The sequence below is a fragment of the Colias eurytheme genome, chromosome 1 (assembly GCF_061535395.1).
Source record: "Colias eurytheme isolate Ceu_HAF_F1 chromosome 1, ilColEury1 Martin Lab GWU primary, whole genome shotgun sequence".
Classification (NCBI taxonomy): Eukaryota; Metazoa; Arthropoda; class Insecta; order Lepidoptera; family Pieridae; genus Colias; species Colias eurytheme.
In genome coordinates this window covers 15,427,492-15,451,041 of record NC_142980.1, presented here as the reverse complement: position 1 = coordinate 15,451,041, position 23,550 = coordinate 15,427,492, and the positions used below count along the sequence as shown (strand labels likewise).

The following is a 23,550-nucleotide window of genomic DNA, read 5'->3' as shown; positions in this document are numbered from 1 at the left end:
GAGTTCATGACAGGGAGTTTAATTTATTCATAAGCGGGTATAATTTTTTACACCTTCAAGTGATCTCTGCCGGGCATGCATAGGCGAATCAAGATTGCTGTACATATTTGTAAACAAATTTAAGGTGTAAGTAACGTGCACATACGACTACGCCTGTTTGGTAGTTTGTTACAGCAAAATAAATCGCAAGAAATTTGCCTACACCAAAAAAAAAATAACAATAATGGTCGGCATGTCAAAATTTTGTCAAATTCCCAACTCGACACGATCTGTGTCAACTGTCAGCATGTAACAGGGCTAGCATGGTCGCTCTGGCACAATTTTGACGTATCGCCACAGAATAAATATCCCATATATATATTGCCGTGATTGATATTTTGGAGTCGGGCCCAATGAAATGTTTGCCGATCTAATATTAATGTTTGTATTATCTAACCGAGTCCTCGATTTGAATTTATATAAATATAAGGAAAATGCGTAAGCGCATTGCTGCAGGAACGCATGAGCATTGAGCTGTTTATTTTATTTTTATTTAATTTATTTTTATCATTACAAAAAACATGTTTTTGCTTTGTTGCAAGCGTATCGGGTTATGCTTTCAATTATAAAGGTTTTTGGATGCGCAACATTAAAAAAATCAGCAATTGCTTATTCCATAGTTTTAAAAAGGCTGTATGTATGCCATCAGTATCTTATGTTAACAGTTACCAGTCCAATAAGTCTTTCGTACACAGTCCAATATTGGAAACAAGATCGCAAGTCCTACATCCCTGTAATATGCAGCAAACCTGAGAGGAAATTTGATTTCTGCCAGAGTGTCGGCACTCGGCCGCTCCGCCTGACGAGCGGAACACAAAAGCTATTCAATTCATATGTAGATGATCCACTACTTCGGATCATTGTCTATTATGCTGTGGCTAATCGTTAAACTAACTGACACCCGTGACTTTGTCATAAACATACAAAAAAAATATATAAATTATGTTTGTTTTAGGTACAATATGTTTTCATACGCAAAACTATTATTTGGACATTACAAACAAACATTTCATTATTTATTCGAATACATTGATAATATTATGTGGTATAATTAAAATAAATAGTGAATTAATATTTGCGTTTTCTACATAAACACGTGAAGATCGCAGCATGTGGGAATATGATAAATATTTTCATAACGTTTTTTACAACAACAAAATATTTTTTGTTGAAAACATTGTGAAGCAAAATAGAATGCATTTACGAGTGAAAATATCAGATTCATCTCCATGCCATTAGCTCGCTGATAACGCTAATCTGCCAACTCTCGCGTGCAGCGGCCGTCGGCGGCCCACAGTTGGGATCAGTTGAACTAATCCTTGTTTGCATTCGTGTCTAGAATTAGGTCAAATGATATGTCTCAAATCTCAACCCGTTTTAGCGCCCCTCATTACAGAGCTTTCGGTTAACAGCCCTCGTCATCCATATTCAGTGTAGTCAATATACATATGTGTCATTTTGTACAAACACAAAGGCTCTTTTGTTCTGTTCATCGTTTAATTATTGAATGATAATTCTCCCTTGTAATTTGAATGTGTACAAGACTTTCGGTAAATCGATATGATTTACAATGAGTTGATTTATATCTCTGATTATTTTTTTATTTTAATGTACTGCGAACGTGTAATATGTTTTATTTAACAAGTTTGTTTTAACGAATGAACGTGTATTAATTATTATTAAGAGCGTGTTGAATTTACATATTATTGCCATCATGTCTGTGAAACGTTATGATTTAGCTTATTTTTAACTAAATATAGATATGCAAGACTAATGAGATTAAGGCATGTTACGAGCAGATTAAACCATACGTAACGTATGCCTATAATATTTAGCCCAAATTTCGCGTAATCTTTCCTCATAATATAATAATTAAGATAAAACTGGCATCTTAACTATATTAGTTTACATTTATAACGCAAAGTTACACCATAAATCATTTCGCAACCTAAAAACGGCAGGCATTTATCAATCACTCCTGAGACATCTCAGAGCGGATTGTCGCGAGTAATCCGCAACTGGGGAAGTAGGTTATGTGTATAGAAAAAATGCTATTTACTTTGTTAACAAACTAGTGCGTTAGATAAAATAAGATTTAACTCTTTCCTCGTTTGTTTTAAACTTCGGTAATAAAGATACAAAGTTATGGAAAATGGAAAGGTGGAGGATTTGGCGCTCATAGCTAACAATGCCGTGCTCCGGCTTAGCGTTGCTGCGATCGTGTAGATCGTGTAGTAAGGAGCGAAGTTTAACTTGCATCTATGAAATATCGATGTTGTATTAAGAACTTCTACTCAATAAAGAAGAATATTTAATTCCAACATATTGTCGATCTTAAAATCGACCGATCGATCTTAAAGTCGAATTTAAAATGCAATTTATTTTCAGACCCACATTGACACCGGCACCCTCGATATGACGCTGAGTGAGCACCGCCACCTCGTGCTGCAGATCGCTCTCAAATGCGCCGACATATCGAACCCGTGCCGGCCGTGGGAGATCAGCCGCAAGTGGAGCCTCAAGGTGTGCGAGGAGTTCTTCCGCCAGGGAGACTATGAGCGCAGACTCAACCTGCCCGTCACCGCCCTGTGCGACCGCCACACCACTTCCATCCCAAAGATACAGACGGGTAAACAAACTGCTATTCAAATAATTTTTATATACACATTACATTAAATTGAAACAATTTACAATATACATTATTATGTTTACAGGATTCTTCAAATTCGTCGTGACCCCATTGATCACGGAATGGGACAAATTCCTGCAAAACGACTTGTCAGCACAGATGCTTGACAATTTGAAATACAACCAGGACCAGTGGGAGTCACTGGTCGTCCAGGAGTTGGCCGAAGAGACGCGCACTGAGATCTCAGATGCAGATATGGTCGACAACGATCTCGAAACCGGGACAAACATGTCGGACAGCTCGGAGATGCTGCTTCCGCTGCGCAGGAGCTCGCTTAACCCACCGAAGCCGATTAGCCTTCGCGAACAACTGCGCCGGCTCTCCGTGCCATTGAACGTTTTCCAGGATTCGCGGTACAAGAACAAAAGCCGCACGGGCTCCGTCGCCGAAGAGCAGAGCCACGAGCAAGGCAGCGCCATGGGCAGCGAACACTCGCTGCACTCCCAGCTCAGCGTGCGCGGCCACTGCGAGCCCAAAGGAGCCGAAGAAAAAGTTCTCAGCACCGAGAAACTCTTGCCCGATTCGTCGATCGCCTCCATCACTACCCCAGTGCAGGCGACGCGCCTGAAGACCGTTCTAAAAGACGGAGGCACCTGGAAACTGGTCCGCCAGCAAACTTTCCCACCGATGGAGATGTCCGGCCCGGCCCAGGCCCTGCTCTGTCGCCCGCTCTTCACGAGCTCGGAGGACACCACGCTCCCTTCGACTCAGGCGGCTGAATTCTTCGACAGAAGCAAAATGCAGAGCCAGATGTGCTGCGCCTTCAAGTTGCCGGGGAAACCTGAACCGATCGTTCTGGTCGATGAGGAAGAGCATTTTGAGGAAAAGGAGAATATAAACACGTCGAACCGCTCCGGCGCCGGTCGCCGCTACGAAGTGGGCAGCCAGCTCCGCGAGAACCTGTCCACCGTGAGCCTGAGCATGTTCCCCACCGGCGAGATGCTGGGACGCAGGAAGTCGATGCCAACTGATGATACATGCGGTAAGATTACTTTTAATATGTAACAATTGCGTGCATTTCCTTGTAAATACTTATTAAACGTAACGTGTGTAGGTCCGAGAGAGAAGCGCATGCGCGAGGTGGCGGCCGCGATCCCGGCGCTGCTGCGGCAGACGCTGCTGGGCCAGCAGTCCCCCGCGCGGCGCCGCGGCTCGGCCCCCGCGCCGCTCAGCGCGGCCGAGCTGCCCGCGCTGGCGGCGCTGGCCCGTCCCCATGGCAACCAGTCGCGTCGCAAGCCCGCGCCCGCCTGCCACCAGCTGCTCAACCAGCCGCACATGACCCGCCGCAGCTCGCTACCCGTTGAGGTGATGACAGGTGCTAACATCGATGTTTTTTCTATCGCTTTGCATGCTCTAGCTATTTAAGAATCTTCTAGATCTTTCCACTGTGCTTATATTATGGATGTTAGACGTGTCTCGTAAGTGTATTGATGTTGTCAACACAGAGATGTGCCTTACACAGATTTCGGCATCTTCTCTTAACTCTATTGAATGGAAGCTTTTAGTAAAAAAAATACGTTTAATTGCTTATTTATTGTTGAGATCGCTTATATCGGAAAATTTAGTGAGCTTCCTGTTTCATCGGACCACAGCTTAAATGAAATGTGTCTAGCATGTTATTACATAATATTATTATTAATTGATTTTTATGAAAATAATTGAGACTACAAAGGTCTACCTACTGTTATTCTACAATCCGTTAATAATAGATATTCAACAAGTTAAACAATTTACTTTTTATACAACTTGGAAATGCGGTTCTGGGTTCGATTCCCCATATGCATATCATAGAAACGTGAAATTGAAATATTATCAAAAGTAGATTTTGGACCTAAAAGACCAAGGAACCATGTATCTTGTCTCCTCGGAGAACCAAATCTTAATCTGGGAGAGCACGAATGGCCAAAAGCAAAATATGTCCATGCCCCCCCCCCCTCGCCCGGGGGACGAACAACTGACTGTGTGTCTCTTCCGCAGGGATCTCATCCCGCTGAGTTGAGCCTGAGCTCCTCAGACAACTCCGTGTAAACGGACAGACGACACACGTAACATCCTACCAAAATGACAATTAGCTAAGTCTCTAGTACAAATTTTTATTTTATGAATTTATTTAAACAAAAAAAAAAACACCTTTTTTTTAGGTTGTGTTCTGTTTTGTGAATATATTGATTTTATATTATTATTATTGTGAAGCGCAAATTTTAGGTCAACTTCGTATCAGTCACTGCAGCTCAATTGAAACGATGACTGAGTATAAATATATTGCATTGTCTCTTTTTAATTTAGCTCCTTTAGAAGTGTTAGAGTCTCATTTATAGTATTTAAAGTCTGTATATATATAGTAGTCATAGTTTAAGCGTCGTACATATTTTGGACAATTTCTAGTAGTGTGTATATAGTATGTGTTAGGAAAATTCAGTATTATTATTCAATTTTCTCTGTATATTGTATAGTACCTACATAATAATAACTATTGGTGTAATAGATGTGTACGATCCTTGTCTAATCTGATTATAAACTTTTCACTTCATATAGTCCACTCTTTAAGTCCAATTGCTTTTCTATCGCACTCTTACTTCATATGAAGAAAAGAGACACTCTATGGAAAGATTGACTTCTAATCAAACCTAACACCTAGGGCATGAACATCAATGTTCGCTCAACCAATCACAACCGACACATAAGTTGAATGTAACAGGACTTAAAGAATAGACTGTAATCTAATAAATTTTTGAAATTTGTAAACCATAGTTGATCTTTATAACTACTTACTCAATGTGTAAATATGACACAAAAGTATTAAATTAACAACTAAATTTTTTCAGAACTATCTTCGAGAATTACTACGATATGGCATAGTATTTTTGAATGAAACATTTAAATAAAAATTCACAAAAAGTGCCAACTATTTTCGATAACAGCTTTTCAAAATTTTGAATATTTTATATCTATTACAATTTATATACATTTCCGTATTGAGTAGATTTGGTACGTCTCGTCTGCAATCCTGGAGACATCTCTCACTCGTCTATGCTGCTTAGGTCCAATGACATTCAAAATCATCATTTACAATAAAAATACAAAAACAAACAAAAAAAAGTTCAACCGCAAGTTGGCCGGGAACCGCGCTCATGTGTAAATAAACACGAATCATTATAAATCACAAATTATAAAATAGATGACGCTTATTGTAGTTTTAAGTACTAATTATATCTCTAGTCTAGTCTAATTATACACGTAGTTATAGATGTAAGGGAGTGTGAGGACGCAACAGTGGCGCCACTTGGCGGAGGTTTGCGACGACTTGCACAGCGGCTGGTGCAAGAAATTGACTTGACTGAAATTTTACAACGCTAGATCGTTGGCTTGTACAAATTATAACGTGTAGGAGGGGGACCGAGGGTCATGAGTGTTTTGCCTCGATCTGATCGGGAGGGATAGCAGCGTAGCACGCCAAAATATGCGCTATGAGGTTGGCTTTGGCAGAACTGAACGTGTAGGCAGATTCCATGCGAGTCGAGACGGTTGGGCCAACTCGGCCGAGTGTCAGATGTATTGTTCTAACGCCATAACGTTAGAATTGTGTCCGTTGAACACCTACTGACGAGGACACTTCGAATGATATTAATTTCAAATATGTATTTTGATTTTTTGGATCGATTTGTGGGTGGTATTTTGATTTAACGACGAAATTGAAGGGCACAAATTTTGGAATGGTTAAGTGTAAATCGTGCTCAAACTATCGTTTATGCGAGTTTTTATATTTTAATGTTAGATGTCGCGGTTCGGTTAATTTTAACTTTTCTTTGAGCTTTAACATATTTTTTGTGTCGTATCTTTATTCTTTCACCGTTCGTTTCGACCGCGACGTGTTTAGTATCTGCTAATAGTACTTATTTCTGTGCTCAGATTTTATTATATTTTTTATTCCTTTGCTAAAAGAAGTACTCTTGACTATATATTCAATATATCTATTGGTCATTGATCGTATAATATTCTCTGTGTACTATTAGTATTCTGTGTATTTTATCGTTAAATGTAATGAATGTTGTGGACAACTACTAGGTGTTAAAGTTAATGTTAAAACTCGACATCGGTATCGATAACTAAATTCAAATTGCCTTGAATTTGACGAATTTTTAGAAGTGATAGGTAGTGTAAGTATTAATGGGGGGGCAGGGCGGGAGAGGGGGGCATCTTTTGTCACGAGTTTGGGGCTTTGTGTTCTTGAATCTCTACAATCTTTCAACATATGACGTGGACCGTTGTATTCCTTTTTTTTCAGAACATTATTTATTGTTTTATTTTTATGTGCGTATTTCTTCGTTTAATTATGGGTATCGGTTATAAATGTAAATAAATGTAACTAGAGTCGGGCGAGAGCGGCGGGCCGCGGTGTAGGGTGACGACAAAATTGCTAAGTAAATTAAGGATATTTAGTTATGGAACCGTTGTCGATCCCCCGTAGATCCCAGTTCTGATGTCGTGGTAGCCACTTAGCCATATTTGGCCGTAATGTACTGTAATTACGTAACGTAGATGATACCCCTTATCGTAGGAATAAATATTTCATTCGACACCATTTTAGGTGTATTTTTAATTGTAATTCAATTTTCTGGAGCGTTTTTTTGACACGCCGCGCTATGTGGATGTAGATTTTATTTCAATTTTGCAATTAATATTCAATGTTGGACATGTTTTAAGTTTTTATTCAACGCAACAGCGGGTATTCATAACGATTAGGGACTATTGGGTATTTTTATTAAGTTTTATTATGTTGAAATAATGTGGAAAAAAAATACTTTTGGAACGTGTTTAATTATAATATGTCCATGGTAATTTTATTTTTATTATTCGATTATTTTTACGTCTGTTGAAGATTTTTTTATTATAAAACTACCATCTGTTGCGTTAGTAAAAACTTCATCAATAACTTAATAGTAAATACATAATTTGATATTTGTGTATAATAATAACCCTGTAGATGGATTAATCTAAGTATATGTGGATTTACGTTCCTCGTAATCTTGGAATATAATGTAATTTTGTTTTAATTTATTAAAAAGTGCATATCAGTGATGCTCTTAAGCACCTTTGATGTTAAATGTATCGCACAAAGCATTGAGAGGCAATTCTAACCACATTTCGACCAAAAGGATAAAATTCAACTTTCTTGCAATTTTTCACAGCGCCATCTAGTCGCAAGTAACCCGTTGCTATGATGAATTCTTCTGATTTCAAAGAGAGGTGATACTTTAATCAGATATTTTGACGTGATTAACCCTCGTTAATTTTTAATCATTAATTTTTATTATTATTTTCATAGTTTTTGTTTTTATTTTTTTGGTCGAAATTGTCATAATAATTTGTTTCGGTGTTTATTTTTAAGTACAATAATTTAATGTTAAGTACAATAATTGAAAAGCGCTGGTAGCACATGTTGTGGTTTAATAATATTGTTGTTTTTCGGTTTTATTCATCAGTTGAGTTTTAATTTATCGAATTTTGTTTATCCATTTTTATTTTGTTTTAATTTTTTGGATTATCTCACATTATAATTTTACAATGAAATTTTGTTACAATGAAATGTTCATTTACTTAGTACTTAAAATAAATATTTTTTAAATATTATTTTTGTTTATTTTTTTTTCCTTTTTGTATTTTTTTATTTTTATTTTATCCATCATACACTACACGATTGACAAAAATCCACAGTGTTGCCTATAAATTTTTTCGTGTATCAATAGATTTTTTTTAATTAACTAATTGTGATTTCTTGCCTAAGTTGTAAAATTATTACATTATTTTAATAAACATTACCAAATAGGAAATAAGTTTCGGTAATTATTGTTTCTATAATAATGTTTAAAAAGTAAAATCAATAACTTTGTCGAAGAAACCGAGTTTGTGTTCAAATTTTAAACTTATTTATACGTACAGGACACCGTTCTTTAACAAAATAATTTTTTACCCCATAAATTCATAGCAGTTTTATAGAAAACGTTTTGGCATGCTGTGGATATATTGTCAATCCGACCCATATATTGTAGTTTACGTATTTTATACCTACCATCGAATTTACATTTTATTAAACCTTTATGACTTGGAATGTTTACATCTTGAAGACTGCAATTTATTTAATAATTATATTGTAGCGGTGCCGCGGGCGAACACTAGTCAACACTCAGGATCGACTGCACATCAGTCGAGATTTCATAGTTTTAATACGCATTCTATCTTTGTATTATATCTATACTACTATATTAGCTTCTAATACATTTTCATACTAGAGTAGGTTTTGTGGTTATATACATATTGCCCACTCCTGAGGTTGATTAGTTAATCATGTATTACTGTTGAATGCGTCTACCAATTCCGTTTTATAAGCATTTTGAACGTTGGCATATCGTGTGTGAACTATGACGTAATAACTACCATCTCAAAAAGTCGGCAACGCATCTGCGGAAGCTCCTGTAGATGAATATGGGCGGTGGACTCGCTTACGATCAGGCGCTCCACAAGCCTGTTTGCCCACTCTATTAAAAAAAATCTAAAGGGCCCTCTACAATGGGCAGCGTTGGCCCAACAAATGATCGTCGATGTTACAACAAACATCTACAATGACGGCCGATCATAGACATTTATACACTATCGTAATTGCCCAACGCTGCCCATTGTGAAGAGGGCCCATAACGAAAATGTTTGCTATGAAATATCTATGGATTGTTAGTCGGAACAACGGCCTACAGCATTTCATATTAGAAAATATTCATAGAATAGAACATCCAATATTCCTTTTCATCATTGATATAACATTCTTCGTTTTATGAGATTTCTTAGAAGAAAAAGCATGATTTTTGATCTAACCGAAATAATAAACGGAATTGGTAGATGATATTCCCATACTTATATCTCTATATATTATGCCCACTAGAGTGGGTCATACATATTTATTCAGGTCGCAGCCAGAAATGAATGACATGAAGAGGGAATTTATCGGATTATGGGGAATTAAAGCGGACGAATAACAACTATTGTTTAGCCTGTAGCTGTTACATTGCATTTTTTATCACGGAATATATTGGAGCAACACATGTGACTCCAATAAGTAAACATCTACAATTCTATCTGGAAAAAAAGATCTTAATTTTTTTTTTCACTGATTCTGTACTAAGAAGTGAATAACGTTATAACGTTATATACAAGTGGTTAAAACCATCCAAACCACGTATTTATTTATTTCTCTTTATATAACTTTTAATTGAAGTAACAGCGATCAGGCTTTATCTAAAACAAAGTAAAAGACAGATGGGCTGGCTGCGGCCTCACACGAGTTTAGTCTTTGATATTCAATGTTGTTCGTGTTTCTATAATGTCACTATCGGTGTTTCCGTGTGCCCTCTTGAATAAATAATGTTCCCCAATACAGGAGTGTTTTATTTTAACCCTATATCCCTAATAAATTATCAATAATTAGTGCTGGTTTCACAGCTTTATGTTTAGATTATCGTGAAGTGAAAATTGCAAAATATAATGTATTAGGAAATGGCATAAATTTATGTTGAAAACGCTATACAGAGATATCATCAAACTATGAAACTGGCCCTCAATTATTCTGAGTAAATCTTATACCATTCACTTTTTGTGAATAATGTTCAAGTTACCTATTACTTTGTCGAACTATGGACAACAAATTTTGATCTGTGAATATTATTATCTCTATTCATATTCTTCACGATCACCAAAAGAATCATCAAAACATAAATTTTCAAAGAATAGAAGTTAAAATCAAGTTATATAGAAATTGGTGATTTAACAAGGAAATTTGTATATACTGAAGACTACTGCATCGACAAGAACCTTAAACTACCATTTCTACTTACTACCTACTTAGATAAAAAAATAAAACAAACCCAAACGAAGCAAAAATTTAATTTCCAACTAATCTTATAAACATCTACACAATATAATACATTGATTCGTATAGCTACATTCTACACGCCGGCGGGCGACTCGGGCTTGGCCGAAGGAGCGCCTATTTCCGTACTTTCCTCACCAGAGGCCGCTTTTTCCATATTCTTTAAATCTGTCTCAAATTCCACTGGCTCAATGAATTTCTTCTTCGGGAAGGGGGGAGGCCCCAATATTGCCTCCACTTGTTTGTAGTTGAGCGTTTCTTTCTTTAGTAGTTCTTCCGCGAGCTAGGAACGAGATTATGTGTTTATTATATTGTTTTCTATACAGTAATAGAATATTCGATTATTATATATAGCAGCATCACAGGTATAGGGATAATAAAATTTACTAGACTTTCCATATAAAAATATGATTTGTAACTTATAAATTTGAATATAAAGGTAGTTGAGGATTTCTATTTAAAATCAACTTGAACTGTTTGGTATTTTTGATAATTGGTAAGTAATTAATTTTAATAAATCAACTGACGCGACATTCCGAATTGATGTTAATATTAAAAACATTATCTAATGAACACAAAAACTTTTCAGCTTCCCGACTACCACCATCTCTCAACTGTCTAAAACTCACCGCTTTCAGCTTATCCTCGTTCTTCCTCAATATCTCCTCTGTCCTATAGTATGCTCTGGCTATGACCCTCCTCGCTTCCACATCTATTAAGTTCTTCAGCGACTTGGAGAAGGGACTCTTGCCGCGTGTGTTTAGATCCGGGAAAGAAAGTAAACCCACTGTAGGTGACATGCCGTATACTCGCACCTGGATAAAAAATGTTTAGTAATTAAATAAATAAATAAATATTTTGGGACAATTTTCACACACGGCACGATCTGATCCCATACTAAGCTTTCGCTTGTGTTATGGAAACCAGATGGCTCATAAACATACATATATAATTTTAAATAAATACTTATATAGATCACTTCTAAGTGATAAGGCCGCCTAATAAACTATACTGTTTTTTGTTCTGTATATTAGCAATAAGTTTTCTATGTATAGTTTTATTGAAGAGTAAATAAATAAATAAATAAATAATAGATAATTAACACCCAGACACAGAGCAAACGTTCAGCACACAAATATTTGCCCCGGGTGGGGATCGAACCCACGACCTCTGGCTTGGAAGGCAGGGCCACTACCAACCAAGCCAACCGGCCAGTCAGTAATTAAAGGTAGGTTTAAAAAAATTGATGGAAAAAGTGGTATTTGGAAATATGAAAAACAAGCAAAAAAATAATCGTAAACATTTGAATCGCAAATCTCGAGATCGGATCGATCAGTTCAGTATTTAATTATTCGTCAAGTAGTTTATATTTTTTTTTAACAAAAATTGAAAATATTGTGTCGTAAACCAGTTCGAAACCAGTTTGAAATCAATTCTTTCTTTGAATTCTTTCTTTCTTCTTTCTTTCTATTTCTGTTGCGTTCATACATTCCATCAGAATTTTGTTTACTTCATCAATAACTAAGCAGAAGATGAGTTATAAAACACATAAAAAGAGTTACATACACTATTTCTATATCATGACTGTAAATTACTACGATACTGTGGTATATAATATCTAAATAAATTTTGTCATACCTGCGCATACGCAATCTTGGTGACCTTCTCTAGATCGTTCTTAGCGCCGCTGGTGATCGAGTTGAAGGTGATGGCTTCAGCAGCACGGCCTCCCAGCGCCATGCACATGCGGTCAAATAGCTGACAATTAATATAATATTATTATTTATTTAAAATACTCTATTGTACCTAACATATTTAAAAAAGGACGGGTTGCACTCCGGGAGTGCCGGCAGAAGTGAAAACTTGATTATTAACGTTGAGCATGTTTGATATCCATCCGTCTTACGCTTTTTCGATCAGGTCACGTGCCCTGACGCGAGTTTAAGATTTTATACCCAACGCCGCTAAAGAAGTTTTCACTTCAAAAAGGAAACAAGAGAAATATGGCTAGTGCACAATAGGTGACCTTATTACTAAAAAGCAATCTCTAGGGCAAACCTAAAAGAAAAGGACGATTATTAACAATTGGAGTTGTGCTGACAGATGTACAAAATTTAAATTTAAAAAAAATTGTGTGGTCATAATATTATACCATCAGTCTATTTTTGTTAAAAGAGAAATGTAGGAGTATGTATTTAAGCAATGTGCGATAAGACCGATTGTTTAAATGTATTCTTAGGTTATGTTTTATTTTAAAATTCTTAGGGCCGATTTTTCAATGCTTGGATAAAACTTATCCGTCTAATAAAGTATTACACGATAATATTAAAATGTCACGTAAACTGTCAAATACGGGCAATTAGAATACGTTTTTAAAATGGTAGTTTTATACATTATTCGACGAATAATTTTTATCTAAGCATTGAAAAATCGGCCCTTAGAGCAATAAAAAACAAATAAATAAATCACTAACCTCCTCCGTAGTATACAGCTTCTGATCGCTAGTCGTATACTGTGCGAAGCCCAGGGCCATATTGGTCCTCGGCACTATGGTCACTTTAAGCAACGCGTCCGTATGTTCTAGAAGCCAGCCAATCAGAGCGTGCCCGGACTCGTGGTATGCAACTATTTTCTTTTCCCCGGGAGACATCGCGTGACTACGTTTCTCCGTTCCACCTAACATTTGGATAAAGTTTATAATTAAATAAAAACACGTGTGGCACTCGGGGACTGCCGCGGTAAAGCTATTGCATGCTATGCCTTCAAGCCACACCTCCGCGCCCGTCGGAGTGAGGAGCGTGAGGTTTTTTCGTTACGGAATTTTTACATTCGGTCCCCGCGCTCAAGGCCCGCGATAGAAGCTATGCAATAGCTTAATAAAATGGCAAAAATACAGGAAATACGCTAGAATCGCTTCAAGTTTTAAATTATTTTAAATGGATTAAATGCAGGAGACAAAACGTATACGTTTCAGGTTGTATGCCAAACTGATATGATACAACTGTAAGACTATTTTTGTTTTAACAATAGGATTGAAAGATGACACTTGACAAGCGAATGCAATGGGAGCTCAAAGGTTAGATACAATGTAATAGGCATTTGCATAATAAATACAGTGTTTTCAGGAATTTATCCTTGCTAGTCCTTGCTAATATTATAATGCGAAAGTGTGTTTGTTAGTCTTTTTTTCACATCGAAACATAAGTTTATGATATGATTTTTGTGTTTGGTGATAGTTAGGAGGTTAGATAACTACTTTTACCGCAGTAATTTCATGCTCATAGGAAGATTATAGATATTATAATACGCATTTGAATCACTCCCAAATTTATAAATTCCGATTGACGGCGGTATATTTAAAATGTGCCATATATGATAATACGAGTTAATTTTCTTGAAGACGCGAGCAAAGCCGCGGGCACAAAGCTAATAGAAGTTATATATTTTGCTAAGGAGATCTATAAATTTTCTACTGCGCACAACAATCACGTGGCACATTATGTCTTATCTCTAAAAACACGTACAGTATACATTAAGATTTTGTACAATATTATGTAATCGTAAAATTCTGATCCGTTAGATTCTTCTCTGAACCTTGCGGGCTATATTCTCATAAGATTATAATCTCTTTACAAATTGTGATCCTCAACATACTGCTTATAATTTAATGTATTATTTTTCGGTGAATAACAATTTATCAATGTGAAACCGATAAATTGTGAAATGGGCATTCGATATGATGGGTGATCGCAGATTCGATTTATTTATCATTCATAAAAAAAATCTACGGTATTACGCATCACATTTAACCAACCGATTACAATCTCGCGAGTTAGATTATAATGTAAAAGTTTAACCATTCTTACGTCTATAAATATAAATAAGTGTTTTAATAATTTTAACAATGAATTACATAATATGTATGTTTTAAAAGTGCTGTTATTTTTTTGTTGTTTATTTTTTCTTGTCGTATACATACCAACAACCCTTTCGACGGCGTACTCTAAATCCGCCGCCTTAACAATGGTCTGTTTGTGTCTCGCGGCATGTAGGGCGGCTTCGTTGCACACATTCGCTATATCCGCACCGCTGAAACCCGGCGTTAGGTATGCTAGCCTGGGGAATTAAATAAATTCAAACTCAAACATTTATTTATTCAATTAGACTTCTTTTAGAAGCACTTTCGAATCTTCATTACATATTTTTAACACCGATTCGGAAAGCAGTATCTATAGAGAAGAACCGACAAGAAACTCCATAGTTGCTCTTTTATAATCATGTCAATATGACAATTTAATTTTACATAGTATGTAACTTATATCTAACTACATAATATATCATAATACGCCAAAGAACTGTCCTGTGGTTCTTACGCGACAACCCTCCATGGATTTATCCTTCATTGATCCATATGTTAAGATACAAACTTTTGGTATACAGTGGTATATGTCAAAAAATAGCAATACTGTCGGTAATTCGCGTGACATGACGAAATTTCTACAACTTTAAGAGGTCAAAACAATATTTCAACCAGAGTATATGTTTTGTATGTGCAATATGTTTATTTGTGTACAGACAGGGGATAGTTCCAGGTTGCCTCGCTAGTCAATTTAATTTTTTAAATCCCTTATCATAAAAAAAATAAAAAATATATAATATATCTAATGTCATTTACGAACACGGAACAATGCAGTTTTCTGGTTCAGCTTAAATGGATGAAAATATTTGACAAAAAAGTTACAACAGCGTTAGAATCTTCTTAATTCTTGTTTCATAATAAGAATAAATTAAGTTTCTTGCCAGACAACAGGCCACTGAACTTGTGTTGTTATGGTGTAGAATAATTATTTTTGAACCTTATTAATTTCAAACCTCACCTCTTAACATAGTAGGAAGGTAGATCCTCGAGCACAATATTCTTCAAATGTCTTTGGAATATCTCCTCCCTTTCTATGAGCGTGGGCAGGTCGATCAGGATGTGACGATCGAAACGACCGGGTCTGAGCAACGCCTGGACACAAAGTAGTATGGAAAAATAGAAAAAGTGAAAGTGATAACAAGTATAAGCTTGTGGCGATTATGGTATAGGTTTTAGAAATATACTATTTAATTTACGGATAAATTTTTCTTATTGGAAGCATATAAGCATCAAACCAAATTCATTCCAATCCAACACTTGCTTATTAAAAATCTTGAGTAATTAATCATTTCAATTATTAGTGAAATACATAAACTTTTTATCAGATTTGAAATTCAACATGGCCAATAACACCAAAATAATGGCGTCGAGTTTTTTAATTTAAATCTAACAATATGGCATTCACGGATCTCGAGGCTGAATATCCGGTTAAAGAGAAGCGAGGCGATAGATATTTATAGTTATGTTAAGTAGGTGATAAAATTTATGTTAGAAAATATATATTTTTTTAAAGGACCCACCTTATCAAGCACATCAGCTCGATTAGTCGAAGCCAGCACCACCACCCCCTCGCGGCTCTTCATCCCGTCCATTTCGACCAGGAGCTGGTTGAGGGTCTGTTCCCCCTCCCCCCCGGCACCCCCAAAGGAACTCGCCCCGGAGGAACGGGCCCGACCTACTGCATCCATCTCGTCGATGTAGATGATGCAGGGTGCACGGGAACTTGCCTCTTTGAAGAGGTCCCTGGTGGAATTAATATGAAATTCCAAATAAATTTTGTTTCAACAATTGTATAATTATAAATTTCTGAGTGTTCGGAATGTACGAATGCATGTTTGTTGCTCGCTGTGTGTGTTTATTTCAAGGAGTACACACAGTACACAGTACACAGGAGTACACATGATGAGTACACATGCTCTTGTCGCTCCAGAATCGGGCTCTTCAGCCATGAACGACGCTGCCCTAAATTAAATTAACAATAAAATAACTCATATTACAATTAATTAAATTAACTTAAATATGTACTAAATTGCTGCATTAATAGAATTTTAACTTCGTAATTAAAATGTAACTGCATATATAATCTACCATAGATTTAATAGGCCAACGACGACGACACATGAATAAGTTTGTCCATGAGTCCATGTGTCTCAAGTGTGTCCATTTTCATGTTTATCAGATTAAAACTTTAGAAAGAATGGTGTTATTATGAAATAAAGAGTTTTAATTACATTATGTCCTAAAAACTGGTTATTTTTAAACCTACACAACAAGCTAATTATGCAAATACTACAAAACATCCACAATTCCAACAACACCTTATTATATTATGTACTAGCTTTCCGCCCGCGGCTTCGCCCGCGTTTTCAAAGAAAAACCCGTTCCCGTGGGATTTCCGGGATAAAACCCGTTAAACTAACCCGTTAAACTATGTGTTAATCCAAGTTACCCTCTATATGTGTGCTTAATTTCATTGTAATCGGTTCAGTAGTATTTGCGTGAAAGAGTAACAAACATCCTTACATACAAACTTTCGCCTTTATAATAGTATTAGGATGAGGATTTCTTTAAAATATCCCTACAGCAATGTTCTCACTTACCTAACCCTCGCGGCCCCAAGCCCTCCGATCATTTCTATGAACTCAGAGCCATTCATAGACAGGAAAGGCACATTCGCTTCAGTGGCTACAGCTTTGGCCAATAATGTCTTGCCACACCCAGGCGGACCTAGGAGTAATGCACCTTTTGGTACCTAGAATAAAAGATTATTTAGATAGAAAATCACATATTATGCAGAAATTATAAACGAAATAGATAACTATTGAAAGAAGCTTAGATGATTTATAAATCTAAATTTTGTCAATAGTTTTTTATATAGGGTATATGAATGTTATTTACTTCGACACTGAATTTTGTTATGTCGATTTATTAAAAGCAATAATAAAGAGGACATTTCAGAAAACAACAATAAGTATAATTTTCTATCTATTAGTTCTGATTCACACGGGACCATTCAACAATAACTTTCAAACTATAAAAAGCTTTAACCAAGCAAGCAACATATCCATTACTAGCTGCTCCGCGCGGTTTCACCCCCGTGGCTCCACCCCTGTTGGTCGTAGCGTGATGATATAGCCTATAACCTTCCTCGATAAATGGGCTATCTAACACCGATAGAATTTTTCAAATCGGACCAGAAGTTCCCGAGATTAGCGCGTTCAAACAAACAAACAAACTCTTCAGCTTTATAATATTAGTATAGATTACATAACACTTACCTTAGCCCCCAAGCTCTTATAGTGCTCGGGCCTCTTGAGATAGTCCACAAACTCCATAACCTCAACCTTGGCCTCCCTTAGGCCGGCCACGTCCTCAAATTTCACCCCCTTCCCCTGACCACTCATGGAATCTACCAGAGTGAATTTCGCACGGCTCAGTTGGCTCTAGAAATTGATTCGTTCGCAATTGCTGTTCTTAAACACTATTATTATGCTATTTAGTTATAAATGTAACCTAACCTAGTGGTTTATACTCTTTCATGCAAGAACAGCTAAATTGATCTGTATGAATTTTGGTACAGGGATAGATTATAGTATGTTTAAGCACATAGGAACATTTAGAACAACACGCGAATGACTCCGCGGGTTCCCGCTAGTTATAAATACAAATGAAATTCAATCAAACATTTGTTTCAATTTGTATCTTTTGTTTTGTTGATTCTGTGTTGAGGAGTCAAATAAATATTTTTTCTTTCATTTTTTTCTTGGTACATAATTAAAATTTTCCGTCAAGAAGCAATTAATTCATAATAATTTCAAGTTCAAAAGTCCTTTCTCATAATGATTTGAATGCCATTAAAAACATTTAACATTTACAGTCTATACAATTATACATCCATACAAAATAAATAATATTACATTTGCATCTAAAATAAAGTAATAAACTTACAAATCCGCCCAAATTGATGTTCATCTTCATAGACTTAGTAGAATACAGGAAGGAGAGGATCACAGCAGTGATCAGCAGTGTAGTGATAACTTTACCGGCCACACTGCCGTTCCTGTCGTATATTACTCGTACACCTACAAACAAAATTATAAACAATCACTGAAAACAATCTTAAGAGATTTGTAATGGCTGAGATAGCGAACAACATAGATGAATTTATTTATTGTAATAACTGGCTATCTGCTCGCATTGGGAAATTCTCAAGGAATTACATGTTCGTCAATGTTATCATACCCTCCTTACAAAAATAAAAAACATTTCATAAAATCGCTATATTTCTATGTGAAAGATCTATACTAATATAGAGTGAATAGTAGATCTATACTAGCTGAAGAGTTTGTTTGTTTGTTAGTTTGAACGCACTAATCGCATGAACTACTGGTCCGATTTTTAAAATTCTTTCGGTGTTAGGTAGCCCATTTATCGAGGAAGGCTATAAGCTATATATCATCACGCTAAGAAAAACAGAAGCGGAGCACTGCGGGTAAAAACCGCGGAGCACAGGTAGTATTTCATAAAAATGAATTAAAAAACATACCCTCCTTTACACCCAAGCTACTTTCGGTTTCTCGCAATTTCTCTTCAAATCTATGAATGTCTCCAACATTCATGTGGTACACGCGACTAGTTGCCTGTAAAAAAGGAATACTTATTAAATTTTAACCTTAAACTGCTACATTGGGAAGTCTTTAAATAACTAAAAATAACATATCAAATTATTAATTCATACTCCTGTCTCACATTATATTAATGTTTATGTTGTATTTGTTTTATTTTTGACAAGAAAAACATTACCCAATAATCTAAAAAAAGGAGATTTTCTTCAGTGTATACAGCTGTGCACAAAAATGCACACTGTTTTAATGTTTTACCAGAATATATTAATAAGAACTAGTTAACAATCTTACCTTCCTGCCCTTAATAACGGCTCCCTCATGCAATATGATGGTCACAACTTCTATATCGGGTCTGACTATCAGCTCTTCCACTTCACCTTTCGACAGCATTGAGTATACAAACTCGTTCCATGATACATATCTCACAAACTGAAAAAAAAAATAGTTTTTTTTTGTTTCATTTATATGAAAGAAAGACATTTTACAACAAACTATAACTGAATAATGGCTGATCGGCTTTTCATTTTTTTGCCTTGTTGGATGGATAAGGTGTAAACAAATTGATTAATGATGGAAACCATGAGCATCTCCAATCATTGTTTAGGTATTTAACCCATTGACCACCGAGCGGCCCGATCGGGCCGAGACACAATAGATTTTCTATTGTGTCTGTGATCCGAGGACTGATGGAATAATATAGAAGCAAACCAGAATTATTGAACTACACAACAACAACAATTCTACCAAAAATCATTCATACTTATAGAAAGAAAGAAAGAAAGAAAATACATTTATTTGTACCGATGCACATTAATACATAAAAAATAAATAAAATTAACTTATAACTAGTTACAACGGCACAAAATGGATAATATCCACTCAGTGGTTTGAGAATCTAAGGATATATAAGACACTTAGATTCTCCACTGATTTTCAGTGGACACCACATTGACAACCTGAAAGTGGCAGTGTACATATTATGAAAAAATAAAAATAAAAGTAATTATGTATATAATATATAAGAATATAATATAGTAGAAACATATATATATTATAAAGAATAATTACTTACATAACAGACAATAATACATTCTACAAGAAGATACAATACTAATACGCGATACATCATAATTATAATTAATAAAAAACAACTACAAATAGAATTATCACCAGAGCCGTACCGAGTCACGTGTTTGGAGCCCCGACCTCAGAACCTTTTTGTAAGCAGAGCAAATGGGACTTCAGTTTGTTTTTGAAGCCCAATACATTGTTGCTATTGCGGATCGGTGGTGGCAAGTCATTCCAGCACTTAGAGGCACTAAATTTAAAGCTACAAGCTACCCCTAAATGCTGCAGTTCTGTGGAGGGGCACTTCCATCAGTACATTCCTGTACCGTGTTGAGTGACTCGTGTTTGACTCCGACAACCACTTTAGCTTTTTGTACAAATAGGCTGGTACTTTGTACTTAAATACGTTAAATAAAAGTGTAGCTAGATGTATATGCCGTCGATACTCCATCTTTAAAGTGTTACTGCTGTTCAAATACGGGGTGACATGGGCTCGTGGTGGAATATTGTGACAAAAGCGAGTGCAAGCATTTTGTACCCTCTGTATTATTTTTTTAGTTGATGCTAATAACCGGGGACCTATGACAGTGCTAGCATAATTAAATTTTGAGAGGATCAGCGATTCACATAATAGTTTTCGAACGTTTACATTAAGATAATTTCTTATTCTGTACAATAATTTAAGACGATAGAAACAATTTTTTGAAATATTAATTATGTGATTATGAAACTTATATGTTACAGATGCTTCTAACTACATTATTATTAAGTGTCTTGTAAATGTACCTCACTCTGTGGATTATCTCCCGGTAGCAGCATGGAGCTCATGATGATAAGGGTGAAGGTAGTCATGAGCCAGAAAAGCGCCTTGACCATAATCGATGGGATATTTGCATCGTCATTCTTCTTTTTGTCTTTATCCTGCAACCAATGAAATTCAAAGTTATTGTTGTCCAAACTCCAAGTGTCACTAATAAATATTAAAATTTATGTTTAAAATAAAAAAAAAATATTTTCAACAAAAGAGGAATCAATCAGTCAACATTGATGGTAACATTGATAACTACACTGAGAAAATACAGTACACCAGGGAGATTGATCTATCTTTCAGTTATAATTAGAACAATAAAACAATAATTTCATATTATGTATTTTAGAAAATAACAAACCTTGTCTTTATCAGAATCCTTGTTATAATTAGAGGAACTTGTGTGCAATCTTCTGGCCAAAGTACTGAAGTTCAAATATGAGTTAAGGCCAGGCAAGTTTGACCTTTTCAGTAAAGCTTGTGCAGCTCTGAACTCAGCATTGAAATGGTGTAATTGCTGAAACATTTATTATTATTTATTATCAGATTGTATATCAATAGGATAGCTAGTACTTATTTTACATACATATAGTACTCGGGAACAGTGAAAAATTTTTAAATAAGTATATTTGCATCATATTATTTTTATTTCATGTTCTTACTGATATGATTAACTGATTAACTTTGCGACATAGTGATTTTTGTTTGATTGATATGGACTAGTATTCAGTGCGATGAAACATCTTATTTCAATAGAAATTTCCTTTAACCACAGAGACAATAGATTATCATAGAATAATATATGCAAATTTTCAGCAAAAATTATATAATTTTAAAAAGTAATGATCATAGGTTATGTTTTGTTCCATTTTTCAACTAAGTAGTACGAGTTCCACACCAATACACATAAATAAATGAACATAAAGCTTGTTTTATTGGGATTTTACTTTATAAACATAATATTTATATTACTATTACGTAGTGGTTTACTGGGAAATTAGTGCAATGTTATAAATACAAAATTAATGAATGTTGTGCAATAACACATCTATTTCCTAAATCGATAATTAATGGATAATTGTACTTACTGGGTTCTTCGATTTACTCGTAATCCGATGTAAAACGAAAACTGACTTGCATAAATCTATTAATTTTGAAGAATAGTTTTTGTTTATATCTCTTTCGACGATAACATTTTTCAAATCAAATGATACTTTAGACTGTATTTTCGACGCGGATAATGTCGGTAATCGCTTAATGGATAACATTTTTAAAAACTATGAAAGCTGAACCATTTATATTTGGGATTATCGAGCAAAAGTTTATGAAATTACATGTTATTTTTATGTGCTCAGGTTTGGAAATTTGGCATTTGATTTGATAAATTGTTAAATTGACAATGACATTTTCTCTAGTTCTCTGATCTCTCCTTGTTTTGTCATGTCATTTATATATAGTGGGCAAAAGAATTTATTTATTCAGCCGAGTCAGATGTTGCCATACTATCAATTAATTACAGGTTTTTACTGATTTAATATTTTAAGTTTTAACGTATTTTATAAGTGGAAATTAATGTAAAATAATTATTAGGTATTATGTATACTCCATTAAACCGCCTCCTTGGTACAGTCTGTGGTTGTCGCGTGAGCGTAGAACCGAGAGGTCCTTTCTTTTGTCGGTTTGGTTGAAGGTCGACCATAATTTGGATCTTAGACTATGTTAAATGAGGTACCTTGTATATTTTTTTATAACGAAACATGAATTTTACACGAATGTTACAACTACAAATTGTAATTATAATAAATTATTAAGTATTAGAATAGATTGTTAATGCCTTGTAATTGTTATGGAAGAGAAGCGCCTTCTAACATAAGTGAAATTTATCACTTAAATGAAGGCACTTACCTCCAACCCAAGATTATTAAATGTAAGAAATAAACAATTTTTTTTAGATTATTTTTCACTTGACACTGGCTAAAAAGAGGGCTAAAAGTCTTCGCCCATTGCCATAATCGAGAAAAAAAAGTATCACTCTAGTACTTTATTCAAATTTAGGTGGGCGATAAAGAAAAAATAATTTTATTTTTTTGTAAGTATTATTGTCTGAATAACATTACTATCCCCTTCTTATTTTGGAACTTAAATAAAAATAATCTCTTCAGACTTCAAGCCTCTTTTTAAATGCACATGTAAATGTCATGTAGTTAATAAATTATGTAACTAAGTTAGCAAAATTATGTTCCAAGGATTTACTCTTAAGCTTTCTATGAGTGGTGCCTACGGTACGTATTTTTTACAATATTATTGATAGTGGGCATAGGTACGAGATGGGCCTAATATTATTTCTTTTCAAACAATTTATTTTATCAAAGTGGAAAAAAATCTTCTAACGTCAAATTAATAACAATCAGTGTTTCCACCTGTTGCTGTTAATAAACACTAAACTTTCAATATTAATAGGTTACTATTAATTATTATATACTT

The 23,550-nt window shown here is 35.2% G+C and overlaps 2 protein-coding genes across 2 annotated transcripts in view; one reads left to right on the top strand and one right to left on the bottom strand.

Moving 5' to 3' along the window:
• LOC149911407 (uncharacterized) overlaps positions 1–9,905 on the top strand; it is a 123,411-nt gene extending 113,506 nt beyond the window's left edge. The window contains exons 8-11 of the mRNA XM_090106124.1: positions 2,428–2,668; positions 2,754–3,710; positions 3,783–4,033; positions 4,706–9,905. Coding sequence (XP_089962250.1) covers positions 2,428–2,668; positions 2,754–3,710; positions 3,783–4,033; positions 4,706–4,756 — 1,500 coding nt within the window. The 3' untranslated portion in view covers positions 4,757–9,905. The remainder of the gene's footprint in view (positions 1–2,427; positions 2,669–2,753; positions 3,711–3,782; positions 4,034–4,705) is intronic.
• A 788-nt stretch (positions 9,906–10,693) lies between these two features.
• Positions 10,694–22,452, bottom strand: Spg7 (SPG7 matrix AAA peptidase subunit, paraplegin). The gene is made up of 15 exons (XM_090106102.1): positions 22,155–22,452; positions 21,428–21,583; positions 21,045–21,179; positions 19,482–19,619; positions 19,112–19,205; positions 18,514–18,647; positions 17,844–18,008; positions 17,166–17,317; positions 16,086–16,308; positions 15,524–15,657; positions 14,626–14,762; positions 13,120–13,322; positions 12,285–12,404; positions 11,276–11,461; positions 10,694–10,929 (listed from the first exon to the last, which is right to left on the bottom strand). Exons 1-15 carry the CDS (start codon positions 22,332–22,334, stop codon positions 10,723–10,725), a joined length of 2,364 nt encoding a protein of 787 aa, XP_089962228.1. The 5' UTR covers positions 22,335–22,452; the 3' UTR covers positions 10,694–10,722.
• Positions 22,453–23,550: the final 1,098 nt, after the last annotated feature.